This window comes from Pseudorca crassidens, chromosome 9 (assembly GCF_039906515.1).
Source record: "Pseudorca crassidens isolate mPseCra1 chromosome 9, mPseCra1.hap1, whole genome shotgun sequence".
Lineage (NCBI taxonomy): Eukaryota > Metazoa > Chordata > Mammalia > Artiodactyla > Delphinidae > Pseudorca > Pseudorca crassidens.
Genome location: NC_090304.1, coordinates 64,223,571 through 64,237,987, shown reverse-complemented (window position 1 = coordinate 64,237,987; position 14,417 = coordinate 64,223,571). Strand labels below are relative to the sequence as shown.

Sequence of the window (14,417 nt, the reverse complement as noted above, 5' to 3'; positions counted from 1 at the left end):
TAAATCCTAGTTCCTGGCAAACGTGCACATTAACTTGGTATAAGTCTTGGTATAAAATACAAATTAATGATTAGCTACTAGTGTTTACTGAGCACTTACTATAAGCCAGGTCCCTCACTGGACATTTTGCTAGCATTTGGACCCAGGCGGTCTGACTGCCGGGCCTGCGCTCCTAACCATGAACTGCACTAACTCAGCAACGCTAAGAGCTGCCATTTGTTGGGCACTAACTACATGCCAGCAGGCACCACGGTGAACTCTTTAAATATGCATTGTCTTAGTTGATCCTTATAGCGAAGGCATGAAGCAACTGGTGTCAAGTTCTCCATTTTACAGATGAGGAACTGAAGCTTGAGGAAGGGGTAACCTGTCCACAGCCACACAGCTAGCGAGGAGCTAAGGCAGGATTTGAACCCAGTGCTGTGGCTGCAAAGCACGTACATTTAACCCCCAGTCTATGCTACCTTCCCTCTGCCACTCCTCTAAAACTTCACTTGAGTCACTTTCAGTGATCTGTTTTATTGGAAGTAGTCCCTGAAAATCCCCACGCCAGCCTCAGGGACTCCTGTGGGCCTGAGGCCTCTGGTGAGACTAAGCAGGTGTGGGTAGCTGTGCCTCCCATGACACCTAGATATTCTTCCTGAAGCCGCTAAGAAGGAATGCAGAGGAATGAGTGTCTGCATTTCTCACTTGAGAAATGAGAAAGTGAGATAAGAACCAACCATGGCAGCAGAGGTAAGAACCAACCCCATCACCATGTATTGCTGGAGAAAATAGTGCCCTGCTCTTCAAGTGGAAGGGGTTTAACCTGAAAGTAGATTGCTGAGAACATCTAAGAAGTTTTCTTCCCTGGAAGTATCTTCTTCTTGAGCTGGTCTAGATACAGTTCCACCAGGAAATTTGGCAAAGCAACCCCCTAGGATCCTACTGGAACCTGCAGTCCATTTGTTTATCATCATAATCCCTCACTTTGCACATTTTACTTCCTCACCAACATGCATCAGAGAAAAATATTTCATTAGTGGCCCCAGTGTGCATCTCTGGTACATTTCAGTCCATATCCCTAGCTGTCTGTTGGGAACTAGATCCATGGAGAGAACAGGCAATCTGGGTCAGTAGAGAGAGCCCTGGACTCAGGACCTTGGTTCAAGCAGGTTCTGGTGCTTCTGAGCTGTGTGATCTCAAACAAGTCACTTCACCTCTCTGGACTTCAGTGCCCTCGTTTATAAAGTGAGGTCTTTGGACTAGATATCCTCATCCAGGATTGGGATGATTTGTAGCTGCAAGTTATGTGATAGACGGAAGTGCACTTTGAGAAGTGATTAAAAGCTGTTAATACATTTCAGAAGGTTTTATTTTTGCAGTGTGATCTCTTCCTAGAATAAAATTATATATGCAAAAAAGAAAGGAGTCTTTTGAAATTTTAATAGCTCAAATTTAACTGTAAAAATATTCCTTTGAAGTGTCCCTCTGCCCTCTTCTTATCTTCAACAAAGAGAGCCTATTTTAATGTACCAGATTATTTCCACAATCACACTTTTCCTGTGTTTAGAATTAACTGCATCAGAGCTTTGCTAAGGTCTAAAATGGTGCCTGTGTCTTACCCCTTAACATGTGAGCTTTTTGCTGAATATCATTACTAAGCCTCTATCTGGTAAAGGCAAAGTTGAGAACAGGAGTTGTTTGGCAGAGGTACATTTCCAAAACAGGTCAGGGTCAAGAGCTGCTAAAGGCCAGGAGTGCGTCATTGGGATTAATTAATGTGGGTAAATGACTTCCCCAAGGTCACAAGATGAGTCATCAGTGAGCCTTGGGCTGAGACCTGGTTTTTCCATCTGGAAAGAACTGGCCTCTTTGTTAGCATTGTTGTTCCATGTGACTAGCTCTGGATGACCTGAGGGGAAGCTGCTTATGAATATGAGAGCTGCAGCTGTGGAAAAATAGAAGCTGGTGAAGAGTCACAGCCCTAACAAGACCTCCTCAGGCCACACCTCAGAGCAGCAGCTGGTTTGGAGGTACAGGGGGTGGTTCCTTGAAAGTGTCCAGATGTATAGGCTCACCTCGGCCCACTTACCCTTCTGCCGACACCAAGACAGGTACCACCATTTAAACTTCAGGATGGCTTGAAGCATCCTGAACTTCAGTCCTTGGAGTTCATTATTATCAACACAGTGTGATTTTTCCAAACTCAAACTGCCTGGAGATGATCCTTAGCGACAAGTTCCCAAAAGCCAATCCGATACTTGGTTTTGTCTTGATCGATACAACTGAGTGCCCCATGATCGTTTCAGAATGGCACAACAAACCCCTGGAACTTTTCCTCAAACCTAATGAATAAGTTAATTCAAAGACCCACATCGCCCCCAATCAACACGCTGGAAAGAGCCCTGCCACTCCCAAGTCTTAGGCTCTGGGGTTTTCCTCCCCACTGGCCTGTCCACTGCCTTCCTACATGCGTTTCCCCACGCTAAGCCACAGGCACAGCCCAGCACCACCCAGCTCAGCACACTGATCCCTTGAGCATGATACAGCATAACACACATTAAAGGTTCCTTCACTCCAACTTTATTCAGCGCCTTTCATCTTCATCCCTCAACCTTCAACCATCCTCATAGTTCACTTACTCACTTCTCCACTTATTCAGAAATTGTGTATGAGCGTCCATTATGGACTATGTCTGGGCATACAGTGGTCAACAACAACAGAATAAATGTTCACCTTGCCCTGATGAAGCTTACGGACTAACGGAGGAAAGATATTAACCAAATAGCCACACAAATAACTGTAATAGGTTTGTGTATGTAGGTATGGGGTACTTTGAGAATATATAACAAGGAGCCCCAGCTTTGACTTGGAAGTCATCAGAAGAATAAGTAGAAATAACTAAACATAGAGTGAAGAGAGGCAGGGGGTACCAGGCAGAGGGAACTGTATGTGAACTTGCCCTAGAGTAAGAAAATCATGGCACATGGAGGAATGGAAAGAGGAAGGCCAGTGCAGCCGATGACTGGAGAATGAAATAAGGATGAAGAGGCTGACAGATGCCAGGCCACACTGGACTTTGCCGGTAGACCATGCTAAGGACTTGGGTCTTCATTCCAAGAACCTTGGAAAGACAGGAAGGATATTTATCACAAGGGATAACACAGTAAGGTTTTGGAGTTCCCTGGTGGTCCAGTGGCTGCGACTCAGCACTTTCACTGCTGTAGCGCGGGTTCAATCCCTGGTCAGGGAACTAAGATCCCACAAGCCACGGCCAAAAAAAATCACACGGTAAGGCTTTGATTTCAAGAACATCACTCTTTCTACTGTGTAGAAAATAGATTAGATAGAGACAAGAGAGGATGTTACAAAGTTATTTTGGTGCTTTAAGGAAGAGCTATTGGGAGCCTGGATGAGGTAGGTGGTGTCGTGGATGAAATAAAGTGTATGAACCAGGAGCTAATTACAGAGGAGAAAGGAAGGACTTGGCAAGGGGTTGTATAAAAGGGGAGAGGACAGTGTCAAGGATGCTTCCAGGGGTCTGAGGTTGTTAAACTAGATGTATGGGGGTGATAGTCACTGAGAAAGGGAGCAGGAGAAAAGAATCAGGTCTGTCTTGGATTTTCGTTTTGTCTTGTCTTTGAGTCATAGTGATGCAAGTTTAGATCGTAAATTTGGTTCTGGACAGGTTAAGTTTGAGGTGCCTTTGAGACACACAAGTGGAGATGTCAAGCAAGCAGTTAAATATAAGGATCTAGAACCATGGCTCTAAAGCCAGGGTCACATTTGCTCCCCAGGAGACATTTACCAACGTCTGGAGACATTTTTGGTTGTCACAACAGGGCGTGGGGTGCAACCGGCATCTAGTGGGTAGGGACCAAGATGCTGCCAAACATTCTGCAGCACCCAGGACATCCCCACCCCCTTGCAGCAAAGGGTTATCCAACCCAAAATGTCAACAGTGCCCAAGGTGAGAATCTCTGGTCTACAGATATTTGAGAGTCACTGGCCAAAAGCCTTGGGCACCGATGAGATTCTATAGAGAAAGAATAAGAGTAAGGAGGAGAATGGGGTAGTGCAAGTTTTTGAGGAACTGTACCACCTGATAGGGGGATGAGCCAGCATAAGGGACTAAGAAGAAACGGCCTGAGAGGCAGAAGAAGACTCACAGAGAGTGGAGTCGCAGAAGCCAGAGGTTGGGTGGGGAGTGGTTTAAAGTGTCAGATGCTACTGAGAAGCCAAAGGACATGGGGACTAGAAAGCTGCTGCCATTTAGGGACATGGACGTCATCGGTGGCCTTGGCAAGAGCAGTGTTGGCAGCACGATATTAAGAAAGACATGTTTCGGGGAAGAGGAAAAAATGGAGGTGGCCAGGGTAGACAATACTCTCAAGAAATTTGGCTATGGAAGGAAGGAGAGAGAACAGTCTCGACAAGGAGCGTGAAAGTCAAGAGTAATTTGGGCTTTGGTGGTATTTTTCTTGTTTTGTTTACACTTTTTATTATGGAAAATGTCTGACATGTATAAAGTAAGCAGACTATTATAATGGACCTCTCTGTACCCTACATTCTGTGAATTCTAGATTATTTTGTTCCTCAGAAGAGTAAGTTTTGTTCTAGGAAGGACTTAACTTGGCCAGACTCAAATTCCAAACTCTGTCCCTACGGGTCTGCAGCAATGGAAATCTCTGCTGGGTTCTTTCAGCGTTCAGCTGCAGCTTTTTTTTTCTTTCTTTTTTTTTTGCCAGGCCCTTGGGTATGCATACCTGAGTGGTCAGCCAGTGATTTGGGCAGGGTTTACACACAGACTTGGAAGTTCATCCTCTCTGCATCTCCTTCCCTTCCAGAACTTTCCCCTTCACTTCCTGACTGCTCTTCCAGCTCCAGCTCACTTCTCTGACACCTCAAGCTAGTAAGACTTTGGCTTTCTGCGGCCCCAAGTTGCTTGCAGATTAGACCGCTCTCAGGAAAAAGCTGCAAATTTGCAGATCGCAAAGGATCTAATTCCTCCTTTCGAAGGTAGATTCCCGTCCAGTGTCTGCCTGTTTTTGGCCAACTTCCATTGCCTTAATTTAAAATAATTTTGTAACGTAACAATAACGATAAATTGTTTAACGATTAACCATCTCATCATTGTTATCTGCAGAAATGTTATTCTGTCCAAGTGACTCTGTCACTACCAGAAGCCAGAAGCTTTTAAGATGATGGACTTGGGCATATTTTAGAGCTAATGGAAAATCTAGTAGAGTGAGAGATTGAGAGAGACAGAGAGTGGGAGGAGGGATCATCAACGGTGTGAGGCTCTGTAATTTTCACTGGAACAAGAGGAATGAAGAGGTTGGCTGTAGATGCAGAAGTTTGTAGATTCATTGGTGAGGAACTGACAGAGATGCTTCCTGTGACATCAGAGACAAGGTCACTAGGGCAGTGCGGGGGGAAGGGTGAGGCAGTTGGAGGTTTGAGAACAGAGGATTTTGAAACAGTCTTTGCAAAGAGTGAATTTTGACCAGAGAAGCTCTGTAGGCACAGAGGCTGGTCAGTACTGAGAGTCTATGTGGGCTGACAGGGATGAGTGGGTGGTGGCACTGATCAGTCTGCCCTGTAGTAGGATTGTTTCCATCTGCCTTCGGCTGCCTGGGTGGAGATGCACAGGGAGCAGAAAGTGGGTTTCCTCAAGGGGTGAGAGTTTTACAAGCCTGGTGAGACCAAAGAGCGGGGCCATGGGTGTTTACAGTATTGACGAGGGCATGACTTAAGTAATGGGTCACAAAATTCAGAAACTGTTAATAACTGTTAACTGCTAATAAACTGTTGAGTGAGATATGCCGCATCCTCCTACCCTTACAAATATACCTTCATGATGGTCTGGAAGGCCAAGTTTGAATTTAGAATTCTCAGACTCTAAAACTGGCTCAAGGCTGGCATGAGGCCATGTGTATGAGTGTCTGGACATCACAACCCACACGTCCAGGTACCAGTCATAGCCCCAGGCTTAGGGATCCACCCACTGCAGTGTAGTCTGTACTTGGAAGGAGGGACCCAGAGAAAAGGCTCGCAGAGTCCCTAAAAGCAGCCTTGAGACCACTCAATCAGAGAATTCTGGGGTCCTGTGTGCCTGATCTAGAGAGGGGAAGGAAGGTACAGGCTCTGTGAACACAGGCTCCGGGTGGGTACATCCCTCGGCCCCATGGACCTCTTTACCTTCTGGAGGGGAAGAGTTGGAGGAAAACCAGAGCAGGGCTCTCTAACATTGCTGGGGCTTTGGGCAGGGACCCCTTTTGCCCAGGTCTACGGTTAAAATTAACTGATGCAATGATACACAGTACTTGTAGTCTTTGCTCTGTTCCTAGTCTGACTGGTTTCTCTGTGTGTATGTGTTTTTCTTTTCCCAGTGGGCTGTTTATCACCATTCATGACAAGGGCCATCTTGCAACAATGCTGAACTCTTGGCCAGAAGATAATATTAAGGTATGGCCCTGTTTTCTTTGATATTGCTCTATTGTTGGATGAATCCTTTCAGCCTGGACTAGAGTCATTCTCAGCTAGGAAATGGGCCATTACAACACTGAAGGCAAGACAGTGCATCCCTTCCCCAGGCCCAGACCATAGACCAGTTACAGCCGAGCACAAATGCACCACGGAGTAAAGGCTTGCATTAACCAGGCATCCGTGTGAAAATGTCTAGTAGTAGTAGTAGTAGTAGTGCATGTATTGAGCACCTGCTGAATATACACACTGCCAGTTTCCATGGTGGATTCAGGGAAAAATCCAACATAGACCCTCTTCTCAAGTGGCTGACTTTTCATGAGGAAAATAAGACAGAGACACAAACGATTAACAGGTGGAAGCTGATCCGAGATAAACAAGGCACACTGAAGAGCTGGGGGTGTTCAAGGAGGCCGAGATTACTTTTAGCCTGAAGGGGATCTGGGAAGACTTAGTGGAAGAGGTGACATTGGAGCAAGGCCTTGAGTTGACGGGTAGAGTTTGGACGGTCTGGCGTTGGAGGGACTAAGATAGAGGGCAGGGACATTCTGCACCAAGAGAAAAGGTTTATGATGAGCGATGTCTTCACACCTGGCCGTACACTGCAGTGTATGTGTTGGGCGGGGGGGAAGGGACGCATATGCAGAGTGGCAAAAATGAACCTGGCACTGTTTCCTGGAGCATCAATTTTACTTGAAACATTTAAGGAAACTTTTTTATATGTGACAAACAGGATATAATATAGAATGCAAAATTGATGAAGCTTTGTAGAAACGTGTTAGCCTCTGGCTGTGTCCCCAGATCTCCTCCTGTCATGGGGACTTCTATGGAAGAGTTTCAGGGACTCTGGATTCTAAGATCATTGTCACTTCTGCAAACAAACGGGTGAAGCAAAATTACAGAACGTCTTCTGGCTGCTTGGTGAGGGCATTTCTGGCACTCGAGCCGGGGAGTGGTTGGACCTGACCAAGCCCAGTCTATGTACCTCTCGGGGCAATGCTGGAAGGCTGAAAGTTGCTTGCTCCCAGGCCCTCCCTCCCTCCGTCCCTGCCGGCTCCCTGGGCCACCTCTATCCACCAGGCATTGAGGACAGCTTCTCTCTACCAACCTCTCCTTGTGTCCCACCCACTTCTGTCCCTCTCGGGGGTGTGGCGACATTCAGAACCAGAGCCAGTAGGGCAAGACCTTGGCTCTCGGCAGCCAGGCCTGAGCCACAGCTGAGGCCCTTGGACTCCAGTCCTGGCCTCAGTGAAGAGCTCAATTCGTACATCTCTGTCTGGGTGTGATGTGCCCTGTGCTCTTCTTTCCTGCCTATCTGCTTAGACTCTGGTTACATGCAAGCCTTGGCCCTGCAAGTTTTGGTCCCAGTCCCAGAAGAAGCAAGTTTCCAAGGTGTGTCTAGGATGAATCTATAATAAAATCTTGAGCACATTACGGGAAACCAGCTCACTCGATGGGAAGTTAACTCCAGCCTTCCCATGCTCTGAGGTCCTACAGACTAATCTTTCCTCCTTCCTGGACGGTTCAGCCGTGGTGAAACTTGTCGGCAGTAGGCACTCAGTAGATGCTTGCTGAGTTGAATGAACCCAGTAGGTGGACACAATGAACATCTTCCAGGTTATCAGGCCCTGTGCCAGGAGCAGGGAGATGGGGTCTGCACTAACATCTATGGTGCCTCTGTGCAAGCTATGAGGAATTAAAAAATAAGATGAAAAGACACCCCCTTTTAACCAGTAAGAGAAAAGCACTGCTTCCTCCAGGCTGGCACAGGGCCTTGGTGAGGGGCTCATGGGCTGGATTTCAGGTCCCCATCACTCCTCTTGTCAGGGCGTAACTTTACAAAACTGCACCCAGGACTCTGCTTTGAGGAGTGTAGACCCCGACCCCACGTTGCTTCACTCTGACTGGGAAATCAAGATACGAATTCAAAATAGAACCTTGGCTGCTAAGTATCCGTGGACTTCAGCCAACATATTCTGAGAAACTTCTAAGTTCTAAGTGTCTCCAGAGAGATGAAGATGTATCTGTTGTGATTTTAGAGAAAGAGAAATGAGGGCTTTGGGGTCACCCTGGGAGAGGTGGAACTCGGCAGGCCTCAAACAAGGAGAAGTAGCCAGAGCCTCCAGGAAAAGCATAAGTTTCATGAGTAGATATCTGGGCCAGTGCATCTAATTCAGTTGCATTCAACAGCCATTAGTAACATCTGTTCTATAGGAGTTCTCTGGGGGGCTCAGGGATAAAGAAGGTGCACAGGCCCAACCTCAAGGAGCTTGCAGGCTAGTTAGAGAGACCGACCTGGAAACAATTACAGTAGACTGTCTGTGCTGCCGAAGATAGGAGCCCGAGGATGAGGAACAAACAGGGTGACTTGTTGGCCACTCACCCTGCAGTACCCCAGAGTGGACAGGTGAATGCCTGGGGCCACCTCTCCCCCTTCACCCTATACTCCTGTTTCACTTTGGAGGAGGCCAGAGGTCAGTCTCAGAAACTATGTAGAAGAGTCAGCTCTGGCTTTGCAACCAGGCAGACCTGAGTTCTGGTCTTGAATCTTCCATTTACCTGCTGTGTGTGCGGATAACCTCTCTGATCTCACCACAGGAAATTGTGAGGATTAACTATGATAAAGTCTGTACAACACTGAAGGGCACTTGAATGGACACTGTCATTGCTGGAGGTGGACAAGGCGGCTGTAGCACACACAGCAGTGCAGGGAAGAGGCTGCAGACGCCCAAGGGTGGCCGAGGAGGGGGTCCCCTTACCAGGGAACCACAGACCACAAAAGGGCAGCCAGTCAGTTTGGTCCCTAGAGATGTTTGATTTAAAGTGACTTTTGAAAAACAAATTCTTTCATTAGGGAAAGGCTTCCCTGAGCTAACTCCCTCCTAAATCCCTACAGCAGAGTCTGGCTTCACCCCACATTTCAGAAACATGTAGCCTCGGTGTGAACTCTAGACCCAGTCCCTTTTCTATGATCTTCATAGACCCCAAGTTCATCTGACCCCAAAGTGCCTTAGTCAAAGGGGAATTAATGGGACATTTGGCCAAAAATTCTGAATGGAGATCTTCCAGGCACAGAACATTCTGGAACCCACCGTGTTTTATATCCTCTTCTCACAGTGGCTGGGGTCAAAGCAAAGCTGGCGGGAAAAATGTCTAAGGAGACCTGGACCCAAAAAAGGCCAAGAGTTTTTACTTCTGAATCTGTGTTGTGAACAGTATGTACTGGCATCCTGTTTAGATTCCTTCTGGCACATTGGCTGGTCTTATTAGCAATAAAGTCAATTTTTAAAAAATGAAACAAATTTTAGCAGTTGAAAAGGAATTCTTTGAAAAAACTCACCTTAATGATTTTAGTATTACTTTGTAATGTTATTATATTAATTTTATATGCTATAGCTCAAGTGAGAGCAGCTGTCCCATTTAAAATTTGATCATCTTATCTGCAAATACAATTTTTAAAAACATTGAGAGTCATATAATTGGTAGAAGTATTTTTTGTTAAATTCCCTGGGTGTTTGTGGGGGGTGTTTTCTTAAATTGTCTTAGAGGGGACGTACTTTCTTTTATTCATCTTTGGATCAACAGAACCTATTTAGCATAGCGACTGATATACAAAAGATAATAAATAAAAGTTTGTTGAATAAAAAAATAAATAAGTGACTTTTGAAAAATTTGAATTCGTGGACAACATTTTAAAATTAAGAGACTTCATTTAAAAAAAAATTTTTTTAAACCCTGGATTTCTGACTTCTCTAGAAAAACCGGGAGCTCTGAATATGGGGCACATAGTTTGGCGTGTGTACAAGTCAAATAGGACTGATCAGGTTGCCCCTTGTCTATATCCTGCCCCATCACCGGCCTTTTTCAGGACGGTCCTTCTCTCTCACTCCAGGGCTGCCCTTTCAAAGGTTCAGCATGTTCTAAGCCACAGTTTTTCTTGTTTATTGGTGTGTTTTCTCCAGTTACCTTTAAAAGAGGAGATGAAGAACTCCTTCCCTAAGTAGGGAATCTCTGCTCATTAACCCTTTCATGGTACTCTGGTGCTAATGGAGACTCCCCTTCAGTATTTCACTTGATTTTCACACTGTGACCAGAGTGGGGTAAGGAGTGCTTCTGAAACCCCCCAGGTGGGTCTTGGAGAAGCGGTAGGGTAGGGGCGTGACTTTTCTCGGATGAGCAAGCTGGTGTTAAGCGGTACCCACAGTCGTCCACAAGTAACTGATGATGCCACCCAGGGCCCTGCTGCTGAGCCATCGCTTCCCCAGCTTCTGAATAGGGCAGGCAGACAGAGTTTTGCAAGGCACAGGTATCTCTGGACCTTGATGTTGTTGGCTGGAGGGGAGGGGTAGTTCAGAGAAGCTTCCGAAACAACTCAGAAGATAAAAGCTGAGTTTCTGTGGCTTCCCAGCCAGAAAGCAGAACTGCAGACTGAGATGTAATAGGAGTAGGCTGTGAGGGAAGTGAGGCCAAAGCTTAGTCTTGGGGACCATGCAGTTTTGTGGGCCCCTCTTGCTCAGGGAGGACGGGCCAGCCTGGCCCACACAGAGCTTTCCAGCATAAATCACAAAGGGGAGTGAGAACTGCTTTTCTGACTCTTTCCCACAGAGACCATTTCCCGGAGCCAGGAGGAATGGTCAGCTCAGAAAAGCCCTCCTCCCCAAGAGCTTTCCCAAGGTCCTAAATCTCTCCTTCATCCCAGTCCCAGCAGCTTTGGGAAGGAGTTGCTGGGAGGTGGCCGAGTACTGGAACCAAAGGAGCATCCCCTGCCTCTGGGCACCAGCCACTTGGGCCTTTAAACTTGGACCAGATGTTAGTGCTAAGTGCCTGCCTGTCATGCACACGCCCACTATAGGTTAAACCCCAGTCGGGGTCAGCAGTTGGATTTCCTGGGAAACATTCTCTGAGATGGAGATTGGCATATCAGGCAGTGCTCTTGGGATCAACACCTCTAGGAGGAAAGGAAGCAGGACAGGGAAAAGGGAGAGAGGTTGGGCTACGTGGGAGCCATCGGAAGACCCAGCTGGGCGTGCTAGGAGGCTTATGAGCGGGGATGGTCCTTCAGAGTCATCCTGAGCTGGGCCAAGGGATCTGGGCCTTGGTAGCCCTGCATCCATCATTCCTTGGTTGTGGGCTGCTGCCTTGGGAACGGGGTGTGACTTTGGTCAAGGTGGCTCTCTTCAGTTGAGGAAAGTCTCAGAATAGGCTCATAGCTGAGGGTACCACTGGGGGAATAACCCCTTCGTTCCTAAAAGGGGAACCTGGGCGGCGCAGTACCCTGTCCACCTCACCAGCATTCTGCTAAGTGCTCCACACAGACTAACTCACTGACTTCTCCCAGTGACCCTCCAAGAGGCAGGGGTTGTTCTCATCCCCATTATATAGACAAAGAAGCTGAGAGGTTAGCTCAGCTTTGCTCATGAGGGATGGAACCAAGATTTGAGACCACGGACTGTGCATTATTTATGTTGTGGAGAGAGAAAAAAGGAGGAGGAAAGGGAAGGATAAGCGGGAAGGAAGGCACAGCAGGAGGAAGGGGAGGGCCTCACACACAGTGCTATGGGCAGCCCATGCCCAGAGCTCCAAGTCCAGGGAAACCAGAGCCAGAGCAAGCAAGGAGGCGTGATCCTCCGATCAGTCCTGGGTCAGCCCCATTGGGTCCACCCAGGCTGAGGGAGGTGGCAGTAAGTCAGAAGCTAAGCAGGCAGAGAAAGAATGGGCCGCACCATCCCTCAGTCGTCTGAATCTCCTCCTCGCCATCTGAAATACTACAGAGGGGTTATGAGTTGTAAAAGCCATCCTAACAAGGAAACTGTGAGCCAGTCCACTGGTAGCTATTGCTGGGCTCTAAAACCCCAGGGTGCTGCTCAAGTTTGCCCTCAGCCTTTTGACCCCGACTTCTCCAGTGACCCACAGCTCTAGCTCCACTGACGTCACGAAAAACAGGATGCAGCATCTTCTCTCTGAACTTGCTCATCTACTCCAGTTCTGAGTTCAGTCCCATGGAGAAGAGCCTTTGCTCTCTGTGTTGGATCTATGACATTGTCCATCGGTTACTGAGTTCATATCACATTGCAGGCCCCAGGCTAAGCGGAATCAAAGAGGACAAGACCCTTTACTTCCCCTTAAAGAGTTGCTATGAAAGACAAGGAAATATATATAACTATAATACAAGGAAGAAAGGGATAGGTGCTGTGGGAGAGGAAAATGCTATAGGAATGCAGAGTTGGGAGTGATAACTTCCAGAAGGGAAGCTTCATGGACGGAAGTACCTCTTGAATCGTTCCTTGAAACATGCAAGGAAGGTAGGGTTTGGATCAAGGAGGTATAGGGATTGAGGTGTAAAATGGCGTGTAGTCAAGAAAACACACCCTTTATAAAGATTAACAGCGTTTCAGTTTGGATGGAGTGGATAAAGGCGAAATTCAAAGAGCAGATTGGGCGTAGACCACGGAAGGCCTCAAATGTCAGTCGAGGATGTCTGAGCTTTACTTTATAGGCATCAGGAGCCATCGGAGGTTTGGAAGCAAGAACGTGACAAATCTGGGTGCGCTTTGGAAAAATGCAATGGAGTAGGGAGAATCCAAGAATAGAAAGACCAATCAGGGAACCACTAAAGTGGTCAAGTGAGACGCAGATGGGCTGGTCTAAGGTTAGCAATAGGGATGAAGATCATGAAACAGGTGAGAAAAATGGAAGCAGGTCAAATCAGCAGAACTTGGTGACCAATTGACTGTGGTTGACTGATGACAGAAGAAGTCAAAGTAGATTGGGCAGTTTTGAGCCTGGGAGATAGGAGGTAACAGAGTGAGGGAGGACAGCAGAAGTGGAAAGTTGAGAAGGAGAGAAAGGGAAAAGCAGATTAATTTGGGAAAGGACTTGGAGGATTGGAGAGGACTATTGGACATCCAAGTGGCAATCTGGCAGATGGTGAGCTGTAAGTGTTTGCTTAGAGGTGACAGTATTTGCCATTGGAATGAACGACAATGTCAAGGTTAGAATGCGGTTGAGTTTCTCATGGCCAGACTTTCTTAAAAGCTGCCAAGGTCTCCCCTTGGTTTCCTTTTCATTCACTCATTTAACAGATATAATTGTTGCATGGCCTTTCTATGGTGAAGCTGAACTAAAGCCAGACGAAACAATTAAAAATTCTACTATGTAATCTTTGCCCCCAATACTAACCATCAATATAATCATACAAGCAGTGACCATTTGCCAATCACTTACAAGGCACCAGGCGCCTGGTTAAAATGAGACACTTATTATTTCATTTCATCTTTACAACAAGCTGACGAGTTAGACGTTATTATTATTCCCATTTTATGGAAAATTAAAACTCAGAAAAGTTATCTGATGACCCAAGATTACATATTGGTGGGTTATCAAGGAACCTAGATCCGAATACTGGTTATCAGACGCCAAAACCCCTGCCATTAACCTTTAGGCTATTTGGTGAGATTAAATGGACATTTTTTAAAATGTTAAATAAGACCCCAAATGCTGTCACCATCAGATTTTTAAATCGCACCTATGCAGGGCTTGGCAAGCAGTAGTTACTTAATAAATGTCTGCAGAAGGCAGGCAGGCAGACAGGAAGGTTGAGCAGGCCGGGTGCGTGGTAGATACAGCAAGCGCCAGGAGAACTCACATTGGGTTGTAACGGGCAGGATTTGCACTGCTGGAGAAAGAGCAGAAAGTGACAGGAATATAGAGGCTGAGAGGCTAGAGATTATTGGTGAATTCAGAGTGTGTCTGACGGGAGTGAGGCCAGTTCTGCTAGAGGGGGCAATTGTGTGCAGAGTTTCAGAAGGCATGTTGGGTTCCTGTCATGAAAGAGATAAGCCTTTTGGACTCTATTTTATGGACAGTTAGAAGTAACTAAAGGCCTTTGAGCCTGGTTGTGAAGCCGTTGCAATAATCCAGCCATTTAGCACTGCAGGATGGAGAGTGGA

The 14,417-nt window shown here is 46.7% G+C and overlaps 1 protein-coding gene across 3 annotated transcripts in view; it reads left to right on the top strand.

Moving 5' to 3' along the window:
* ME3 (malic enzyme 3) overlaps nucleotides 1-14,417 on the top strand; it is a 197,770-nt gene that overhangs the window by 127,685 nt on the left and 55,668 nt on the right. For all 3 annotated transcript variants that reach the window (XM_067750640.1, XM_067750641.1, XM_067750642.1), the window contains one exon: nucleotides 6,375-6,450. In XM_067750640.1, the coding sequence (XP_067606741.1) occupies nucleotides 6,375-6,450 (76 nt within the window). The remainder of the gene's footprint in view (nucleotides 1-6,374; nucleotides 6,451-14,417) is intronic.